General features: G+C 42.6%; 1 protein-coding gene across 1 annotated transcript in view; it reads left to right on the top strand.

Moving 5' to 3' along the window:
* Nucleotides 1-22,193, top strand: part of LOC126284558 (skin secretory protein xP2-like) — an 84,213-nt gene that overhangs the window by 36,176 nt on the left and 25,844 nt on the right. Inside the window, exon 3 of the mRNA XM_049983560.1 lies at nucleotides 7,763-7,988. Coding sequence (XP_049839517.1) covers nucleotides 7,763-7,988 — 226 coding nt within the window. The remainder of the gene's footprint in view (nucleotides 1-7,762; nucleotides 7,989-22,193) is intronic.

Raw genomic sequence — 22,193 nt, 5'->3', positions numbered from 1 at the left:
TGGCAACATAGTGAAAGAACCGGAAGCGAGGTGTAGCAAAGCAAATGCAGTGAGCGCTCAGCTACGATCTACTCTCTTCTGGAAGAAGGAAGTCAGTACCAAGACTAAGTTATCTGTGCACCGTTCAATCTGTCGACCAACTTCGTTTTATGGATTCAGGTTACCTTATCAATAGGGTTGAGGTTACGGATATGAAAGTAGCTAGGATGATTGCAGGTACTAGTAGATGGGAACAATGACAGGAGTGTGTTCACAATGAGGAAATCAAAGAAAAACTGGGAATGAACTCTATAGATGTAGCAGTCAGGGCGAACAGACTTAGATGGTGGGGTCATGTTACACGCATGGGGGAAGCAAGGTTACCGAAGAGTCTCATGGGTTCAGCAGTAGAGGGTAGGAGGAGTCGGGGCAGACCAAGCAGAAGGTACCTGGATTCGGTTAAGAACGATTTTGAAGTAATAGGCGTAACATCAGAAGAGGCACCAATGTTAGCACTGAATAGGGGATCATGGAAGAATTTTATAAGGGGGACTATGCTCCAGACTGAACGCTAGAAAGGCATAATCAGTCTAAAATGATGATGTTGATGATGGTGACGTTATCATTAAATTATCGATGCTTCATTGATGAACATACAAATTACTTAGAAGGGAACCTCCCCATCGCCAACAGCTGAACACAGATCAATCGAGAAAACAGGAAGAAGTTGTGTGGAACTATGAAAAAATAAGCAAAATATACAAACTGAGTAGTCCATGTGCAAGATAGGCAACATCAAGGATAATGTGAGCTGAGGAGCCCCGTGGTCCCGTGGTCCCGTGGTTAGCGTGAGCAGCTGCGGAACGATGGTTCCTTGGTTCAAGTCTTCCCTCAAGTGAAAAGTTTAATTTTTTATTTTCAGACAATTATCAAAGTTCAGGCACTCACGCATAATCAACTTCGCTCTCCAAAATTCCAGGACATCTTCAGATTTGCTTGGACATGTGCAGGTTTTGACGGTCTACACACGGAAAAATTTGAAAACGTTAAAAACATATGTTTTGACAGAGAACGGGGAAAACTGCGCGACTGTGAAACTGTTGCATTCATTTGTTGCAGTTTATGTGACAAATTCTTATGTTTTCATCTCTTTTTTGGGAGTGATTATCACACCCACAAGAAAACCCAAATCGGGCAAGGTAGAAGAATCCTTTTACCCATTCGCCAAGTGTACAAGTTAGGTTGGTCGACAACATATTCCTGTCATGTGACGCATAGAATACATCAGACGTGTCTTCCTGTGGGGGAATCGGTTGACCTATGACCTTGCGATCAAATGTTTTCGGTTCCCATTGGAGAGGCACGTTCTTTCGTCTACTAATCGCACGGTTTTGCGGTGCGGTCGCAAAACACAGACACTATAATTATTACAGTGAACAGAGACGTCAATGAACGAACGGACAGATCATAACTTTGCGAAAATAAATGAAGTAAACTTTTCACTCGAGGGAAGACTTGAACCAAGGACCTCTCGTTCCGCAGCGGCTCACGCTAACCACGAGACCACGGCGCTCCTGAGCTCAAATTATCCTTGATGTTGTTTTATTTTTTTTTCATAGTTCCACACAACTTCCTCCTGTTTTCTCGATTGATCTGTGTTTTGTTTTTCAAGGCCTATCCACTGTGCCATCTTATAACTAAATCTGAGGGGGGTGCGATGGGGAGGTTCCCTTGTAAGTTCTAGGAGACTGATGACCTCAGCAGTTAAGTCCCATAGTGCTCAGAGCCATTTGAACCATTTTTGAACCAGTACACAGCGTCTCACGAAGAGTAGGTCCCCAGTGCCCTGGATTGAACTCCAGATCTATTCGCAGTTTCTCATTGAATGAGGGCATTTGACACTGCTGATGGTGTGATCCGTCCTCTGAATAGGGACGGTTCAGCTTGAAACCTCTCTTGGTGCTGTTCGGGAGTAGCAAGTCGTGTGCCAGCAGCAGGTTTCATTATCTCGCTTCCCTTCGTCCATAACACACACACACGCACCCAATACTACACTGTACAACCACTCATCCAAGCAATACAGATATAAACCTGACACGTCATAACAGGTAAGAGGAAGAAACACAAAACCAACTTCCACTAGGACCTTGTCTGCAACAGCGATTCACTGGATTCGTGCATCTGCTGCTCTCCATCCATCCATTCCCTATGTACGCGTATGACATTTATGCTTATTAATTTACGTCTCTGTTACATAATACAGACCATCTGAGTATGTGAAATGAACGTAACTGGCAACTGGTATTAAAGCATTTCTTAACAGCAGCTGATGTGATGTTTTACAGATGCATTAAAATAAAGTGAGTGGCCAAAATTCACTGGAAGAGTAGTCTCATTAGATACGATATTTGTGGAGTCTCACAGACAACTTCCAGTGTACGTGGCAACACAGTCCAAGTTAACCAACTTTGAGCGTCAGACGACAATCGGCACAGGACGCATTGGTCATAGCATATCAAAGTTTACACAAGAACACGGCCTTTTAAGATCAATATGACAACTAGATCTGCAGTAGCGCAGAAATAATGTTTGCACACTCGCAGACCTCCGCACTGGACGACCACAAATGTCGCCGGGTCGTCAGGAAGCCTTTCTACCGGCACAACACGGAAACAGACGCACTGCATAGATTTCAGAAGTTGATGGTACAAATGGCTCTGAGCACTATGCGACTTAACATCTGAGGTCATCAGTCCCCTAGAACTTAGAACTACTTAAACCTAACTAACCTAAGGACGTCTCACACATCCATGCCCGAGGCAGTATTCGAACCTGCGACCGCAGCGGTCGTGCGGTTCCCGACTGAAGCGTCTAGAACCGCTCAGAAGTTGATGATAGACATTATATCCAATGCCATCCCATGACTTTCGACCATTCACTGTATAAAATTAGCAACTTTCTTGGAGAAGTCGTATCACACGGTGTTCCGTTGCAACATCTTTGTAATCAAGATTTCTCAAATTACCACACCATACCTCAGAGTGTGTGGTCAACAGGGTAGGTGTCAGATTACCGATGCAAATTTCAGATAGTCAACCTCATGTGTCAGTAATTGAGTAAGCCAAGAGAGATATTCAGGCATTTGGAAAAAGGTAACGCATTAAAAAGGTTATTTATTTATAATTTGTGCACTTAGTAATTGAGATTACATAACGTTGTAGTGAAATGCGTTCTAAGCAGTTTCAACACTTTGTTGACGTAGAACCGGCATCCTGTTAGTTTAGAAGAGTTTATTACAAAACTGTCACGGTTATAGTAAGTATATTTTGACTAATAGTTCGAAGCGACTGGTTCATTCTTAAGACTGACCAAGTGAGGCTCCACTGAAAGTGCTTGATCTTAATGGGAACCGTCTGAAATTGACAATATATGAGTCACAGTAAGAACAGATAAATGTCATAATATACATAAGCTCACTAAACGGGTCATTATCTCTCGAATCTTTTCTTTTATTTCCGTCACTGTTTCTTCGATGTATGGATTAAACAGTAGGGGCGAAATACTGCATGACTGTTTTATACCCTCTTTAATCCGAGCACTTCGCTTTCTGTTTTCCTCTATTCCCTTTTGGTTCATATGTATATTATATGTCACCCGCCTTCCCCTACACCTTACTTCTATTTCTCTAAGAATTTCGAACGTATTGCAGCATTTTACATTGTCGAACGCTTTTTTCTTGGCCGACGAATGCTATGACTGTGTCTTGATTTTTATTCAGCCTTGATCTCTTATCAAGCGCAATTTCAGAATTAACACCAGACTGATTGTAATATAACTGACCCTCAATTTTATTTTCAGTCAGCACTTTGGATGCATGTGCTGTGAAGCTGATTCTGTGATAGTTTTCTCACTTAGCTGCCCTTGCTATCTTAGGAATTTTGTGGATGGTATTTTCCTGAAGTCTGTTGGTACGTCCCCAGTTTCAGAGACTCGACACACCAACATGAGTAGACGATTGGTTGCCGCTTCTCGATTTCAGAAATTCCGATGGAATGTTGTCTATACGTTCTAACGTATTTCATCTCAAGTCTTCCAGAACTCTTTTAAATCCTAGTACTAGATCCCCTATGTCATACCATCGACTGCAGTTTCTTCTTCTAACACGTCATCAGACAAGCCTTCCCACTCATAGTGGTCTTCAGTTTTCCCTTTCTGTTTTGCCTTTTGCGTTTAAGAGTGAAATTCCAGTAGCACTCTAAATGTTACGCCGTTGCCTTTAATATGACTTTCTTATATACTGAATCGGACCTCCCGGCGATCATTTTCGTTTCGATTTTTTCACATCATTTTGTCTTGGCTGCCCTGTATTTGCTACTTATTTTATTCCTAAGTGTCTTGCGTTTCTGTGTTCCTGAATTTCCCTGAATATTTTTGTACTTCCTACTTTTTTCGATAAGGTTTCTACGGTGTTACTTTCCTTTCCCCTATGTTTGTATGTTCACCATCTGTGATGGACCATTTTAAGTTATTTCCACTCCTTTTCAACTGAGCTGCCTACTCTGATCTTCCTTATGGAAGTATCAACATCCTTAGCGAACTTCAAAAGCGTCATTCTTCAGTATCTCACTTCCTTCCACATCGATTCTTTCGGACGATTCTCGTAAATTCATTCTGCTCCTCATCTATAAATGTACAACTGCTGTAAACGCAGGTCCGCGTTTCTGCAGTCTGTCGTAGGATCAGCATTGCCTCGTGCGCTCAGACAGTTCACAGAAATTTAACATTGTGTTCAAGTCGTTTGTCAACCCCCTTCCCATTTCTACACATTTCTTACACCTTTCAGTCTTCCCTCCCTTAGTTTTGGCTTGCCGACTTAGATCTTTATATACATACGGCTACTGTTCTTTGCTCCAAAGGTCCCTTCTATTTCAATTTCATATGCGCGGCGCTTGCCTTTGCCATTCATGCTTCTACAGCCTTGCATTTTTCTTCTAGTCATTCTTATTTTACCATTTTCCACTTGTCATTCATATGTTTTAGACATCTGTATTCTTCTTTGCGTAATTTGTATGCTGCATTTTTATATTTTCCCCTTTTATTAGTTAAATTCAGTACTTACTTTGTTATCCAATGATACCTTCTGTCCCATGTTTCCCACTTTCACTGTCTGTGGCCTTGCAATTCATCTATCAAAACTAACCATTTCTCCACTGGCTTATTCTTCTCCCCTGTTTCATCCAATAGTTGCCAACGATCCCTGTAAAATTCTCAGCAACCTCAGCGTCTTCTGTTACACAGGTTGCATTTCCATAATTTCCTACTTTTTGCTACCCATTTACCTGTAATCCACACTTCATGACCCATATCATCAGTCTGCATCTGCCACTGGAAATGTCTTGTAGTTTAAAATCTGGTGTGAGGAACTCTACATTACCATCTGACTCATTCCATTTTCACAGTATTCTATGTATGCAACATTCATTCAAGAGTGTCAGACAGTATTAGTGATGATAAGGTAATGCTCTAGGCAAAATTCACTTTATTCCTTCCACTGGGTCTATGTTTTCTTAGTATATTTCCTTCTCTTACCACCGACATCCAGTCCCTCTTCACTTTTGACTCCCATAACTGTCTCCGTAATTTTGTATCATCGTACATTCTTTCCAACTCTTCATCATCTGTGGTGTTAGAAAACATGTAGAAGTGGTGGCTGTTGACGTCGTGTCTATCTCTGTACGTAATTCCAACGGCAGTTTAAAGATGGCTTTGAGTACCGCCATATTAAATTATGGATTGTTTCAGTAACTAACAGTTGCAGAGAGATTAAAACGCTTGATCTTAATACAGCAAATGCAGAGGAAAAAACGTCAGACATTTTCAGTTGCAAATAAAAGCGAACCACAAGTAAGATAATGTTGTATAATTGTAGTAGTCTGAATTTATGTACTTCAAATTACAATTTAAAAGCTGTTGCGAAAGTCGTAGCAAGTTGTTCTGGGGCGATTAGTTTTCTAAGTGTTGACTAAGGGATGAGATAGGGAACATTCATGAACGGTAATTCATCAAAAATGGTTCAAATGGCTCTGAACACTATGGGACTTAACTTCTGAGGTCATCATTCCCCTAGAACTTAGAACTACTTTAACCTAACTAACTTAAGGACGTCACAAACATCCATCCCCGAGTCAAAATTCGAACCTGCGACCGTAGCGGTCGCGTGGTTCCAGACTGTAGCGCCTAGAACCGCTCGGCCACCCCGGCCGGTTGACCCATAGTCACGTCGCCGTTAACTGGAGACTTGCCCTGGTGTGGTGACTCGCAACAGCCTCCTACCGTCATTACCGTTTTGCAATTCAATTTCCTGATGAACGCAGGTAGCCACATCGAGCAATCACCTTGCGTTTATGTTGTTCCTAGATTCATGTCGCCAAACTTGGGGCTAGCAGCCAATGGCTGTCAATGCCGTTGTTATCGCTTCTTATTACTTTTGCTAGAAGACTTATTACTTTTGCTAACAGACTGGGTAGCAACATACCTTTTGCCGAATGTTGGGATTCTGATAGGAACCGCTGGCAAGATTTTCTCTGTTGATAACAGCGACAGAGCACCCTACTACATGGCCTGCAGATGCTGCGTCAGCTAATTGTCAGCCTCTGAGGTGTTCCTTCAACTTCGGACGCAGCCGAAGTCACACGTACCCGTGGCTGGTGAGCAGTGAAAGTGCTCGAAGACCTTTCGATGGCGTCATTGCAATACGAGCTTGACATTGTTTGTAGCATTACAGTTTCCGTTGTCACGCGACACGTGCCACACCGTTTGATGACTGAGATCAACCGCTATGGGTATTTCCTAGGAAGTTCATTGATGACCAACGGAAACGACACCACTCACAATGTCCATCTGATCTTGGGGAATGAACAGCTGACATGTGTTGTGCAAATCTGTAGTCTCTCACTGACCCGCACAAAACGCCCCCACGAAATGTGAAAATATGTAAAATTCTGCCAACCGGTTGCATAGGTTTTCTATATACCTTGACCAGGTTTCGTCACCTCTAAGAGTGACTTCATCAGAAGGTAAGGTAATTACATGAAGAACATATCGTCAAAGATGTACAGTGATTTAAGAGCTGAGTTGAGTAACTCTGATGAAGTCACCCTTAGACGTGACGAAACCTGGTCAAGGAATATAGAAAACCTATGTGACCGGTTGGCAGATTTTGACATATTTTTAAAATTTGTGTATGCGGTTTCTGCAAAACGTCAGCCATCTTCAAAGTTGCCCCCACAAAACGTCCACACAGAACGCCTCGACCCGTTATAGAATTGTTCTATACGGCATATCATTCTCACCATAGCCTTCACATAATCCTCAGTAACATTCTGATACATTTTCGCCACGCATCACCCTTTGAAAACACGCGTTAGTGCGATGAAATCGACACTTTTCACTTCAACGACACACAGCAACAATATTCCTTACTGGCTGCGCCCAAATGCGCACTACACATCGGCAACAAAGTCACCTGACTGCTCCCATAACCTATTTGCACATGCCCAATCTCCTGTGAGTGTCGAGACTACGTTCCCACTACTTTATTTGCAGACCTCCTACATTCTTATAATCTACATTTCCTATTTCCTGTACACTTACTTAAGGCCTACACTCCACTGCAATGCTGTAGTTTAAGGACTTTCCTCTCGGATGTGGCTTGCTTTTCTCACATAGTGCCGTTGCAGTGTGAGGAGTAGATAGGTGAGAGCGTGTGTGTGTGGCGTTGCAGCGTGTCGTCGGCGGTACCGGTGGTGTACGTGGGCGGCGCGCCGGGTAACGGCCTGAGCGCCGTGTTGCTACGCGACGGCGCCGACGGCGGCAACCCGGACGGCGGCTCCGGGGGCGGCGCCGGGGGCGGCGTGGGCGGCGGCTTCATCGACACCATCCTCTCCTGGTTCCCGCACATCCCCATCATCAACCCCGCGCCTTCGCCGTCGCCAGTAGAGGGCTCCAAGGTAAGACGAGGACATGCACTTAACGGCACAGCAATTTACTGAACCTGTCAGCATATTTTTACACTAAAGTGCGGGTGACGAAATGTTGAATGAATCTCTCGCAAAAGCATGTGGAGTCTGTAAAGTGCTGAATAGGTTGCTGAGGAATATTTATTGGCAGTAAGTAAGCTGAATTCATCATCATCAGTTTTCTGCTGTATTAGCAGGTCATTTGCCTCTACATTTTCTACGACCCATTGCTTCCTTCGTAAGGCTGCTGTATGTTGTACCGTTCATCACGTCATCCAGTATCATTAATCTCTTCCTTCCTCGCTTCCTTTTCCCTGAATTCATTATTCCAAAATTTGGCGTTTCGAACATTACCACCATCAGATATCCTGGGACATCATGTTATACATGATACAAATCTTACACATTGTAGTACTAAGTAGTCTCATTGTTATAGTTGTATTGTATTGAACTGCGGACGTAGAAACGACGGAGAGGCTTCGTCCCCGCCGTAGCCCTCAGTGTCCACAACCCCGCAACAGTCTGCAGCAGTCCACTCACCCCACCGCCGCCCCACACCGAACCCACGGTTATTGTGCGGTTCGGCTACCAGTAGAACCCCAGAGAACGTCTCACACCAGACGAGTATAACCCCAAATGTTTGTGTGGTAGAGTAAGTATAGTGTACGCGTCCGTGGAGACAGTGTTTGCGCAGCAATTGCCAACATAGTGTAGCTGAGGCGGCATAAGGGGAACCAGCCCGTATTCGCCGAGGCAGATGGAAAACCGCCTTTGAAACCATCGTCTACACTCATCCACATGGAGGATCCGTGCTGGGGACCGGCACACCTGACCGCCAGGAAAACAGTGCGTTAGACCCCACGGGTAACCGGGCGGGCTAATGGTAGTTACTGCTACAATATGTGAGATTTGTATCTACGTGCTAGGCGATGTTCCAGGATACCTGATGGTTTCATTGTCCGAAATGCGTAATGCTGAAATAGGTAAGTCAGCTTACATTCAGTCAATTACTGTTTCCTCAGCGACATATTCAGCAATTTACAGGCTGCACATATTTTTTCATAATGGTCGCACACGTCCTTCGTGACATTATCTTGCAGCTATATTATTTGCAGGAGTGAACCCAAGCAGAAACACCTGCTACTGGCAGTGCCTGTACACGTTGTGCATGATGCAGATACATTATTGTTTTCAGGTGGCACACTCCAGAAAGCCATGAGGTCAACATTACTTGTTACACATAATTCTCTTACGCTGACACTACGGTTGTCGACAACTGAATGAAGATGTTCCTTCTCCAACTGAGGTGTCCTTATCATTCTAGACCTCCTCCAGTCGCAATTAGTAGGCTTAAACGTCTTATGCGTCCAAAGACGACAATCAAATGTTCAAACGTCTCCCTGCTGGGCCACCAACACCCTGGAAATACCTTCTGATATAAACGTCGAGCGCTGCGGCCATTATCGTCTGCTACTCCACGCAGGAAATGGTCATCTGCCAACCCCGCATTTGAGAACACGTCCATTGCACTGTACCGCAAACCATATCGGTGACGAAAAATAAACAGTTCGCGCTAACTGCTTGCATAGTCCGTGATTAAACAGTTGCTGCTACGTGCTTGATGCTAGTGGAGCAATTACGTTATTCACATGTCCACCCAAGCACTGAAGTGAGTCACATGTGAACATTACCTTTGTTCCATTTGCACAACAAACAATGGTTGTGAACCTAAGAACTGCAACGTACTACACATTCATTATGACAAACAGGGTATTTTGAACATTTCGTGTAAGATAACAGTTCATGTAATGTTGGTACGTTCTACTTCTGTGTGTTTCCCATGATTAACATGATTTTGAAGAGAAGTAGAAAATGAGCCCTGAAATGGAATAAATCATTTTCAGACACATATGCAAATAAGACGTTTTATTCTTCTATGTGTGAGGAATATTTCCTCAAAGTTTTGCCCTATATTTTTCTACAAACTGTATTTATTCCTTACGATGTGCAGAGGATATTAATTCTGATACCACTATAACTTCACCAGTTTCCTGTTACATTCACGAATGGTTCACAAGAAGCACGACTTTGGCCATCTTTCGTATGACGTCTAATTTCTCTATCTTCCCCATCATCGATGATCCGCGAGCTGACATTTCGAACATTCGTTGTCTCAGTTGTAATCTCTCTGTCATGCCCGACGCCTATTTAGAGTCTGCCAACAGAGTTGGATGAGCATCTGCGTGGTACGGTATCCATATTAAACCAGCCTGCAACGAAACATTTCGCTCTCCTTAGGATCTTTCCCATACTATCTGTGAATCCTACCTGGTAAATTGTCCGAGCTGAGCATCCAACAGGTGCCTGAAATAGGTAATTTTCAACTATTTCGTCAATTAATTACATTTCTACACGGTAATGGGAGTACCTAGTCTGCTATGTGTCAGATAAATCAGGGTTATAAAGAGGAAGCATTGTAGCCACGTTCACTTGACTGAAATGAAATTTTTACGAGCATCAAAGGTAGCACTAAATCGGACAAGATTCCTGATCAAACCATTAGTCCAGAAACTGAATAATTTTGCAATGAATGACAAAACAGAAGAACGTAAACAAAACTGCTGGGAAAACTGGAACGAATGGAAAAGAAGCAATTCCAGAGTGAACTTCCTATACAAACCCAAAGGAAAGAAGAACATGAGATGGCCAGTTATAAGGTGTAATTAATCACAACAGGTAAATTGGCCTAATCTGTGAAAGGCAGAAGAAGAATCGCAGTTCCGTAGGATTCTTCCTGTGATTCTCAACTTGAAATCTGTCTCTCTTGCAACTAGTTTTATGCAATATTTCGTCTTTAGTAAACTGCTTAATACTTTGTGGTTGTTACTGTTTCGCGTGTTTGCTCTCCAACAGTGTAATCGATTCATAATGAAAGATTCCTTCTATTTATACACTTTGTGAACATTAATACATTATTGATTTCACCCCACAAAGACAACTTTTGGGAATGAAAACTCAAAAATCTTGACAATTCTGGTACCATGCCCGTAATATTAAATTGTTTTCAGTGTTGGGCAGAATGCCGTGCCCTAATATTACGGGCGCAGCACCTCAGTGAGGGCTGCCACTCAAGTAACATTGGGGGCAGCGATGTTCATTCAACTGTTACTTCTCGTGAGTAACATTAGCTGTCCTGCAGATAAGAGAACTCGTATATGTACGCCTAGTCCACATTTCTCTCAATTTCGTTCACGGAAATACAATAAGGAATAGCGCAGTAGGCAACACAGCTGAAGAGGAATGGACGTCTCTAAAAAGGGCCATCAGATAAGTTGGTAAGGAAAACATAGGTACAATGAAGGTAGCTGCGAAGAAACCATGGGTAACAGAAGAAATACTTCAGTTGATTGATGAAAGGAGGAAGTACAAACATGTTCCGGGAAAATCAGGGATACAGAAATACAAGTCGCTGAGGAATGAAATAAATAGGAAGTGCAGGGAAGCTAAGACGAAATGGCTGCAGGAAAAATGTGAAGTCATCGATAAAGATATGATTGTCGGAAGGATAGACTCAGCATACAAGAAAGTCAAAACAGCCTTTGGTGACATTAAAAGCAACGGTGGTAACATTAAGAGTGCAACGGGAATTCCACTGTTAAATGCAGAGGAGAGAGCAGATAGGTGGAAAGAATACACTGAAAGCCTCTATGAGGGTGAAGATTTGTCGGATGTGATAGAAGAAGAAACAGGAGTCGATTTAGAAGAGATAGGGGATCCAGTATTAGAATCGGAATTTAAAAGAGCTTTGGAGGACTTACGGTCAAATAAGGCAGAAGGGATAGATAACATTCCATCAGAATTTCTAAAATCATTAGAGGAAGTGGCAACAAAACGACTATTCACGTTGGTGTGTAGAATATATGAGTCTGGCGACATATCATTTGACTTTCGGAAAAGCATCATCCACACAATTCCGAAGACGGCAAGAGCTGACAAGTGCGAGAATTATCGCAGCTCATGCATCGAAGCTGCTTAAAGAATAATATACAGAAGAATGGAAAAGTGGGTTCTATTTGAAAAACTGAATCGTTCTTGTGAGATATTCTTCCTTACATTGTATATAGTAACTTAAACACATATTTCTTCTACGGTCGCAGGTTCGAATCCTGCCTCGGGCATGGATGTGTGTGATGTCCTTAGGTTAGTTAGGTTTAAGTAGTTCTAAGTTCTAGGGGACTGATGACCACAGCAGTTTAGTCCCATAGTGCTCAGAGCCATTTGAACCATTTTTGAACATATTTCTTACTTGTAAATTGTAAACGATGTCCTAAAATAAACTTTTTTTCACCTGAAAAATTCAACCTTTCTCAAGCTCGGTGACGCTGAAGGGTTTAATAGAATAACAACATAATTTACATTTGCTTAATCCTTTGATAACCACAACTTTTTTTAAAAAAAATGTGAAGTTTTCACAAAATTGACCTTTATCATCATAGTAAGTAACGAATATAAGACAAAATTGGCAAAAAGTAAACAACAAATTATTTTAAGGAGATAGTTTCACTCTGGAACAGTTTTCAATACTCTACCATTTCATGAGATATATTTCAAAGTAATCTCGCATTTTCCAAGACACAATCCCTCATCTTGAAAATCCTATGAAGTCATTTTGCCTAAAAAATTACAGTGCTAAATAAGAAATAGAAATCGGCCTAAAATTTGAGGAATTTATATCAGAAATTACATACTGGTCCAGTGGTTTCATTTCGAAACCTTTCATTAAAGCAGTATAAAAATCTAAAAATTACGTTGCAATTACTTCAGACGTACATACTTTCACTATCAATTAGCTCCCCAATATGCCCACGATAAAAAAATTTTATTATCTTCTACAATCACATAGCACAATATCCGCGCCGACTGCTGCTCTGAAAGCTGTAAATGATTGCTACAATGCACTACATTCGTAGAAGTAACTCAGTGCGTCACTAGATCATGTCTTGCAATAGCTTAGGTTATTTCATGGGAAAGACACTGGTTCTTCACAAAAAAAAATTGTTTGTGATTTCAGGCAGAAGGCAGTCGTACTCAAATGGGTCAACAAGTAATTCAAAAATGTTTAGATGTGTGTGAAATGTTATGGTACTTATTTGCTAAGGTCATCAGTCCCTAAGCTTACACGCTACTTAACCTAAATTATCCTAAGGACAAACACACACACCCATGCCCGAGGGAGGACTCGAACCTCCGCCGAGACCAGCCGCACTGTCCATGACTGCAGCGCCACAGACCGCTCGGCTAATCCCACGCGGCTCAACAAGTAATTAATAAGCTTTATTTCTAAGTAAAAAATTTAGTTTCACATTTTTTTTAGTTTGTACCAGAATTTGAATCACAGTGAAAACGCCGTGCATTGAATAAATCAAACCAGGTAACAGCCTAGCACTGGAGTGAGTTGATTTACGTACACTGAGATGAAAAAAAGTTATAAAAGCACTCCGTGATCAGGCCACATGTGGCCCACCTCGACCATCGTGCCATCCTCAGCTGAGTATCCAGATAGGAGGGGCGTGTGGTCAGCACACCACATTCCCGGTCGTTATGATGGTTTTCTGTGACCGGAGCCGCTACTATTCGGTCGAGTAGCTTCTCAATTGGCATCACGAGGCTGAGTGCACCCCGAGAAATAGCAACAGCGAATGGAGGCCCGGATGGTCACCCATCCAAGTGCCGGCCACAGCCGACAGCGCTTAACTTCGGTGACGGTAATTGGTGTATCCATTGCGGCAAGGCCATTGCCGAAACAAGTCATGGGACACCCCCCAATGTGGTTTCGGACCACTTTTGCCCAGCGTAGTGCAGAACTGACTCCCCAAGTACCCCTGCAGAGACACAGCCATGCTGCCTCACCAGCCGTGTTGGTGCTGCAGAATTTTGTGCCCGAATTGACCTCTCAGTTATGTCCCATAAATTTTCGGAGGAGTTCATGTCAGGCTACCTCAGCGGCCAAACAATTTAGTCGAACTGTCGAGAATATTCTTAAAACCAATGGAAAATAATTGTAGCCCCAGTGACAGGCATAATGTCATCCACAAAAATTCAGTTGCTGAATGGCTGGAAACGGTCTCGAAGTAGCCGAATATAACCATTTACAGTCAGTGATAGGTTTAGTTGGCCCAGAGGACAAAGTCTATCCCATACTATTATGAAGCCACCACCAGGTTGCACAGTGCCATGATGGCAACTTGGGTCCATGGCTTTGAGGGGTGTGCGGCACACCCGAATACTACCATCAGCTCTTACCAACAAAATCGGGACTCATCTGATGAGGCCATGATTTTCTAGTCACCTAGTGTCCAATCGATATGGTCACGAGCCCAGGAGAGGCGCTGCAGGCGGTGTCGTGCTGTTAGAAAAGTCACTCGCGTCAGACGTCTGCCGCGACAGCCCATTCATGCCAGATTTCTCCGCACCCTGCGACGGATACGTTCGTCGTACGTCCCACATTGATTTCTGCGGTTATTTCAAGCAGTGTTGCTTGTCTGCTACAGAAACGCCGCTGCTCTCGGTCGTTAGGTGAACATCAACGGATACTGTGTTGTCCGTGGTGAGAGTTAGGGCTTGAAATATGGAATTGTCGACGCACACTTGACGCTATAGATCTGGGAATATTGAATTCCCTAACGATTTCCGAAATGAAACGTCCCATGCATCTCGCCCAACAACCATTCCGCATTCAAAGACTATTGATTCTCGTCATGGAGCCCTAATCACGTCGGAAACTTTTCCACATGAATCACCTGAGTACAAATGGCAGCTCCGCAAAAAAGCCTTTGCTACATATTTTCTACGACGTAGAAAAGGCCTTTGATACAATTCCCAGAGAAGCCATGTGGACGGTCTTAAAACGCTTCGGCTGCCCTGAACATTTTGTTAACTTGATTGAAGCTCGCCACTATTATATGACTGGACAGGTTCTCTGCCAGAATGAAAAAACTGGTGATTTCCCAATAACAAGTGGGCTTAAACAGGGATGCGTTCTTGCCCCAACATTATTTACGTTGTATCTGGCAGCTATGCTTTACGAGATATCTGTAAAGAATGCAGAAATAGAAGTAAAGTACAGGTTAGATGGAGGATTATTCAACCAGTCGAGACTCCATTCAAAAAGGTTCACCAGCAACACTCGTGTGACAGAGCTGCAATATGCTGATGACAATGCTTCTCCAGCTCATTCACCTGCATTCGGGAGGACGACGGTTCAATCCCGTCTCCGGCCATCCAGATTTGGGTTTTCCGTGATTTCCCTAAATCGCTTCAGGCAAATGCCGGGATGGTTCCTTTGAAAGAGCACGGCCACTTTCCTTCCCCATCCTTCCCTCACCCGAGCTTGCGCTCCGTCTCTAATGATCTCGTCGTCGACGGGACGTTAAACACTAATCTCCTCCTCCTCCTCATTCACCTGCAGAGTTGCAGCCGTCAGTTGATTCCTTCAGCAGGGCGTAAGAACGATTTGGTCTCTCCATCAATATTGAAAAGGCAAAGATGATGGCGCATCCAACTCCTGGCTCCTCCGTTCCTGATGTCAGCATATCCATTTATGATACACCCTTGGAACATGTGGACCATTTCCTCTAACTAGGAAGCATACTGTCATCTAGCTGCTCAGCTGGAAAAGATGTGGAAAATAGATTACGTGCTGCCCATGCAGCATTTGGACGTCTTACAAAGCGTGTCTTTCTGAATAAAGACCTAACACTGTACACCAAACTGATGGTGAACAAAGCTGTAGTCATTTCCACCCTGCTATATGGTTGCGAAACCTGGACGTTATATTGCTGTGATCTGAAGAAACTAGAACGTTTCAACCAACAGAAGCTAAGATATATCATGAACCTGAAATGGGATGACTTCATATCCAACACTGCTGTTCTTGAGAAAGCAAAAATGCATAGCATGGAAGCTCTTACCATTGGGCATCAACTCAGCTGGGTCGGACATGTCCAGCGGATGAAAAAGGACAGACTTCCACGCCAAATGCTGTACAGCGAAGTGAGCACAGGTAAAAGGCCACGAGGTGCCTCTCTCAAACGTTATAAGGATCGGTACAAGAAAAAGCTGAAAAACGTGAACATCGATCCGTGTAACTGGTCCACAACAGCAGAAGATCGAAGTCGCTGGCACTCAGTTATCTCAAATGGTCTTCAAAACTTTGAGCTGGAACGTCGAAGAATGGAGAATGACAAACGCCGGAGACGTAAACTCCTCCAGGCTCAGCCGGGTCGTCCACCTTCCGTTAGCTGTAATGTCTGTGGCCGCCTGTTCAACGCTACGATTGGATTACTAAGCCATCAACGACACCTCCACGCCTGAACCGTGACAAAGGAAATCTCAGGAGAGAAATGAAATCTCGGATACGAGTATCAGCCGACGACGAGTACCACCATATTGATATGTGCATAGCGCTATCCCATGACTTAATTCACCTCAGTGTAAGTGGCTGGTACTCAAAATGTTAACTACACTCGTTCCGTAAACAAGAACAGTGCAAGATACTCTACAGTGACTATAAGGTGTACGTGTGGAGCTATAATCCCAGAGTGGTACACAGCTCTCCGCAATGGATAAGAGGATGTGTGGAGAGACGTACACACTGTAATCAACAAGGTGGCAGGCGCGCTAGAATATAGGAGTCTATTCCGCTGCACCTGTGAACAGGAATCCCGTTACAGTAATTTGAATGCGAAGTCGGCGGTTGCACGCAGTCCGCGTTCTTCGCCGCAAGCTGCTGGAATACTCGTAAACTTGCCTCGATTTGTGATCAGCTATTTCCATCCCAAATCGACCACCATTAAGCGGAACGGGTCAACGGCCGGCGCGGCGGCGGCGCTTCGCATTCCGGACGAGTCGGCGAGCGGGCCGCAAACGGCCTGCGTGGCGAGGTGGCAGAACTGGTGGCGGCGAAAAAGAAACATCGCAGCACGACGCGCCGGGCAGCCCGCTCTGATAGGGACGCTGGGGGCAGTGACCGCCTGTGCGTCGACGCCGCCGCTGTTTGTCAATGTTTGCCCACGGCGCCCGCAGACTCCTTCCCGCACGTGCAGCTCGCCAATAAACACCGGACTGAAGCCGAGGGGAGCGAGATGCCCCGCGGCGCCTAGTCCAAACAACTGAAGGTGCTTTTGAATACATTACGGGAGAGGCAGCGATCAATGCCATACAAATATTTATTATTAAAAACAGTCTAAGGCACAATTTATTTATCTAGGTGACTGGTTTCGACCACTACTGTGGTCATCTTCAGACCTACAAGTTGTGTACAAAGCTTTGATTAGAGGGCTACATGCATAAAGTTATAAATCAATAAAACGATGAATTACCATTGAGTAGGAAACTCTTTCTGTTGGAGAGTCACTACTGGAGAAACCAGTGCACGTCTTACTATATATAATGGAGGCTCTACCCACTTCTGGCGGCATGATGTCACTACTAACCAATGAGTTATAAGTCGAATTACAATTTAAAATTTCTTAGCTAAAAGAAATTCTGAAGGTGGCAGGGGTAAAATACAGGGAGCGAAAGGCTATTTACAATTTGTACAGAAACCAGATGGCAGTTATAAGAGTTGGGGGACATGAAAGGGAGGCAGTGGTTGGGAAGGGAGTGAGACAGGGTTGTAACCTCTCCTCGATGTTATTCAATCTGTATATTGAGCAAGCAGTGAATGAAACAAGAGAAAAATTCGGAGTAGGTATTAAAATCCATGGAGAAGGAATAAAAACTTTGAGGTTTGCCGATGACATTGTAATTCTGTCAGAGACTTGGAAGATCAGTTGAACGGAATGGATAGTGTCTTGAAAGGAGGATATAAGATGAACATCAACAAAAGCAAAACGAGGATAATGGAATGTAGTCGAATTGAGTCGGGTGATGCTGATGGTATTAGATTAGGAAATGAGACACTTAAAGTAGTAAAGGAGTTTTGCTATTTGGAGAGCAAAACAACTGATGATGGTCGTAGTAGAGAGGATATCAAATGTAGACTGGCAATGGCAAGGAAAGCATTTCTGAAGAAGAGAAATTTGTTAACATATATTGATTTAAGTGTCAGGAAGTCGTTTCTCAAATTATTTGTATGGAGTGTAGTCATGTATGGAAGTGAAACATGGACGATAAATAGATTAGACAAGAAGAGAATAGAAGCTTTCGAAATATGGTGCTACAGAATAATGCTGAAGATTAGATGGGTAGATCACGTAACTAATGAGGAGGTATTGAATAGGATTGGGGAGAAGAGAAAATTGTGGCACAACTTGACTAGAAGAAGGGATCGGTTGGTAGGACATGTTCTGAGCCATCAAGGGATCACCAATTTAGTATTGGAGGGCAGCGTGGAGGGTAAAAATCGTAGAGGGAAACCAGGAGATGTATACACTAAACAGATTCAGAAGGATGTAGGGTGCAGTAGGTACTGGGAGGTGAAGAAGCTTGCACAGGATAGAATAGCATGGAGAGCTGCATCAAACCAGTCTCAGGACTGAAGACCACAACAACAACAACAACAGTTAAAAGAACATTGTCAAGCATGAAAAATAAATACTCACTAAACTTTGCTTATTAAACAGCTGTTCTCAATTAAAAAGCGTTAAAAATATTTAAATATGTAGGATAAATGAACTTCGCCATGGTAGTACATGGGTGGCCCTCTCAAGGCCTGTTAGTGAACCATTTGGAACCACTGGTTGCCATGGTGAGGTTGGACGCCGCTCCAAAGATGAGGCAACAGGCGTCTTTCCACTGAAGTTGTTGTAAAATCGATAGGTGAACTAGTGGTTGCCATGGTGAGGACAAACGCCAGTGCTAAGATGTGGCAGCAGGATTCTTTCCAACGAAGTTGTTGCGGAAGTGGAATAGCGAAGACTATCACGTCAGACGATGTATTATTGAGCAGCAACATGTCTTTATTGAGATGATTTTCAATGAGTAGGCTGCAGTAATCTTTAGCTGACATGTATACTACATACTGCACAAATACGATATGAAGCAGTTGTCCATATATATAAAATACTGTCTATGAAATTGGTATGTAAATTACATGTGACAATTTTTAAAAGGCATTGCTATTCCTTAAGTTATATGCCAGTCTTATAAACAAATAAAAATAATGAAAATGGAAGGAATTTAAAATTATAATATTATGAGCCATAGTGTCAAAAATAAAAGCATGCAAATTAGCAATATGCAGTCTAAAAGCATATAAGCAAAATTTATAAAACAGATAGTCAGTCACAAAATAATGTTTGGTGAAATAAAATTACAATGTAAAGATAAAATATTTCCTAAAACTCTTAATAATTCTAAAAAACAAAGGACATAAGAGTAAACATTCTAAAGCAGATCATCGACAAACTCAAAGAAATGTTTGTCTTTGAACTGAAGTTGTTCGTTTAAAACAGATAATGGATTACTTTTGTGAAGTGAAAAGGTTTCAATTTCTTCTAAACTAGATAGCAGTGGTCCTTTTGGCACAGTATGTAATATTTTCAAATTGTTAGAAATGCAACCCTCAGAACGATTGTATCCGTCAAGATGTTGACCAAATATAGCTAGCACATTCCAACTATACTGGGCAGACAATAAGTAAGAATTTCAGAACTCTGGCACATTATATATAGCAGATTTCGACTAATCTTCTATCTCTGAACACAACCTGATGGACAAACCTACGATTATAGAATGCATGTTTCCACCATCCATATTTGCGTTATTGCTGATACTTATTAGCTTACGGCAGTGGTCCAAGTCACGAATCATTCCGTTGCAAACGTTTCGTCTTCCAATGCTGGAGACATCATCAAAGGCTTAAATGACTTTGAAAGCTGTTACAGACTCAAAGTAGCTCGACAAGCCGACCTGTATACACTGGGTGGTTATAATTAATGAACAGTTACTCAAGGAGGCACAGCGTGAGCTGTAATCATCGTATAGCAGCGAAACTTGGTACATATGAAGGGCTTATTTCAATAGTGGCACAAGTCCATTTTTGTTCATTCTGAGATACAGAGTCCAAAAGTTAAAAGTATTTATACCTGAATATTTCTGGTATCTCAACTGCAGATTTTTGAGCGCTCATTTAACTTCAGGAGTTATTTAGGGCTTATTTCAATAGTGGTACAAGTCCATTTTTGTTCATTCTGACATACAGAGTCCTAAAGTTAAAAGTATTTGTTGTTGTTGTTGTTGTTGTGGTATTCAGTCCTCAGTCTTGTTTGATGCAGCTCTCCATGCTACTCTATCCTGTGCAAGCTCCTTCATCTCCCAGTATCTACTTACTGTATTCATCTCTTGGTCTTCCTCTACGATTTTTACACTCCACACTGCCCTCCAATGATAAATTGGTGATCCCTCGATGCCTCGGAACATGTCCTACCAACCGATCCCTTCTTCTAGTCAAGTTCTGCCACAAATTTCTCTTCTCCACAATCCTATTCAATACTTCCTCATTAGTTATGTTCATCAACCCATCTACTCTTCAGCATTCTCCTGTAGCACCACATTTCAAAAGCTTCTATTCTCTTCTTGTCCAAACTATTTATCGTCCATGTTTCACTTCCATACATGGCTACACTCCATACAAATACTTTCAGAAACGACTTCCTGACACTTGAATCTTTATTCGATGTTAACAAATTTCTCTTCTTCAGAAACGCTTTCCTTGCCATTGCCAGTCTACATTTCATATCCTCTCTACTTCGACCATCATCAGTTATTTTGCTACCCAAATAGCAAAACTCCTTTACTACTTTAAGTGTCTCATTTCCTAATCTAATTTCCTCAGCATCACCCGACTTAATTCGACTACATTCCATTATCCTCGTTTTGCTTTTGTTGATGTTCATCTTATACCCACCTTTCAACACACTGTCCATTCAGTTCAACTGCTCTTATAAGTCCGTTGCTGTCTCTTACAGAATTATAATGTCATCGGCGAACCTCAACGTTTTTATTCCTTCTCCATGCATTTTAATACCTACTCTGAACTTTTCTTTTGTTTCCTTTACTGATTGCTCAATTTACAGATTGAATTGTAATGGGGAGAGGCTACAACTCTGTCTCACTCCCTTCCCAACCAATGCTTCCCTCTCATGTCCCTCGACTCTTATAACTGCCATCTGGTTTCTGTACAAATTGTAAATATCCTTTCGCTCCCTGTATATGATCCCTGCCACCTTCAGAGTTTGAAGAGAGTATTCCAGTCAACATTGTCGAAAGCTTTCTCTAAGTGTACAAATCTTAGAAACGTAGGTTTTCCTTTCCTTAATCTTTCTTCTAAGATAATCCGTAGGGTCAGTATTGCCCACGTGCTCTATCATTTCTACGCAATCCAAACTGATGTTCCCCGAGGTCGGCTTCTACCAGTTTTTCTATTCGTCTGTAAAGAATTCGTGTTAGTATTTTGCAGCTGGGACTTATTAAACTGATAGTTTGGTAATTTTCATATCTGTCAACACCTACTTTCTTTGGGATTGGAATTATTATATTTTTCTTGAAGTCTGAGGGTATTTCGCCTGTCTCATCCATCTTGCTCACCAGATGGTAGAGTTTTGTCAGGACTGACTCTCCCAAGGCTGTCAGTAGTTCTAATGGAATATTGTCTACTCCCGCGGCCTTGTTTCGACTTAGGTCTCTCAATGCTCTGTCAAACTCTTCACGCAGTATCATATCTCCGATTTCATCTTCATTTCCATAATGTTGTCCTCAAGTACATCGCCCTTGTATAGACCCTCTATATACTCCTTCCACCTTTCTGCTTTCCCTTCTTTGCTTAGAACTGGGTTTCCATCTGAGCTCTTGATATTCATGCAAGTGGTTCTCTTTTCTCCAAAGGTCTCTTTAATTTTCCTGTAGGCAGTATCTATCTTACCCCTAGTGAGATAAGCCTCTACATCCTTACATTTGACCTTTAGCCATCCCAGCTTAGCTATTTTGCAGTTCCTGTCGTTTTTTTTATACTTGAATATTTCTGGTATCTCAACTGCAGATTTTTCAGCGCTCATTTAACTTTACAACTCTGTATTTCAGAATAAACAAAAATGGACTTGTACCACTATTGAAAAAAGCCCTTCATATGCTAATGCTTTAATACAAAACCGACTTAGGCTCCAAGAAAATTCGTTCCAGTTTTGGCCACCAGGT

Source organism: Schistocerca gregaria, chromosome 8, assembly GCF_023897955.1.
Source record: "Schistocerca gregaria isolate iqSchGreg1 chromosome 8, iqSchGreg1.2, whole genome shotgun sequence".
NCBI classification, from domain to species: Eukaryota; Metazoa; Arthropoda; class Insecta; order Orthoptera; family Acrididae; genus Schistocerca; species Schistocerca gregaria.
Note: the sequence above shows the minus strand (reverse complement) of the source record. Positions and strands in the feature narration are given on the sequence as shown.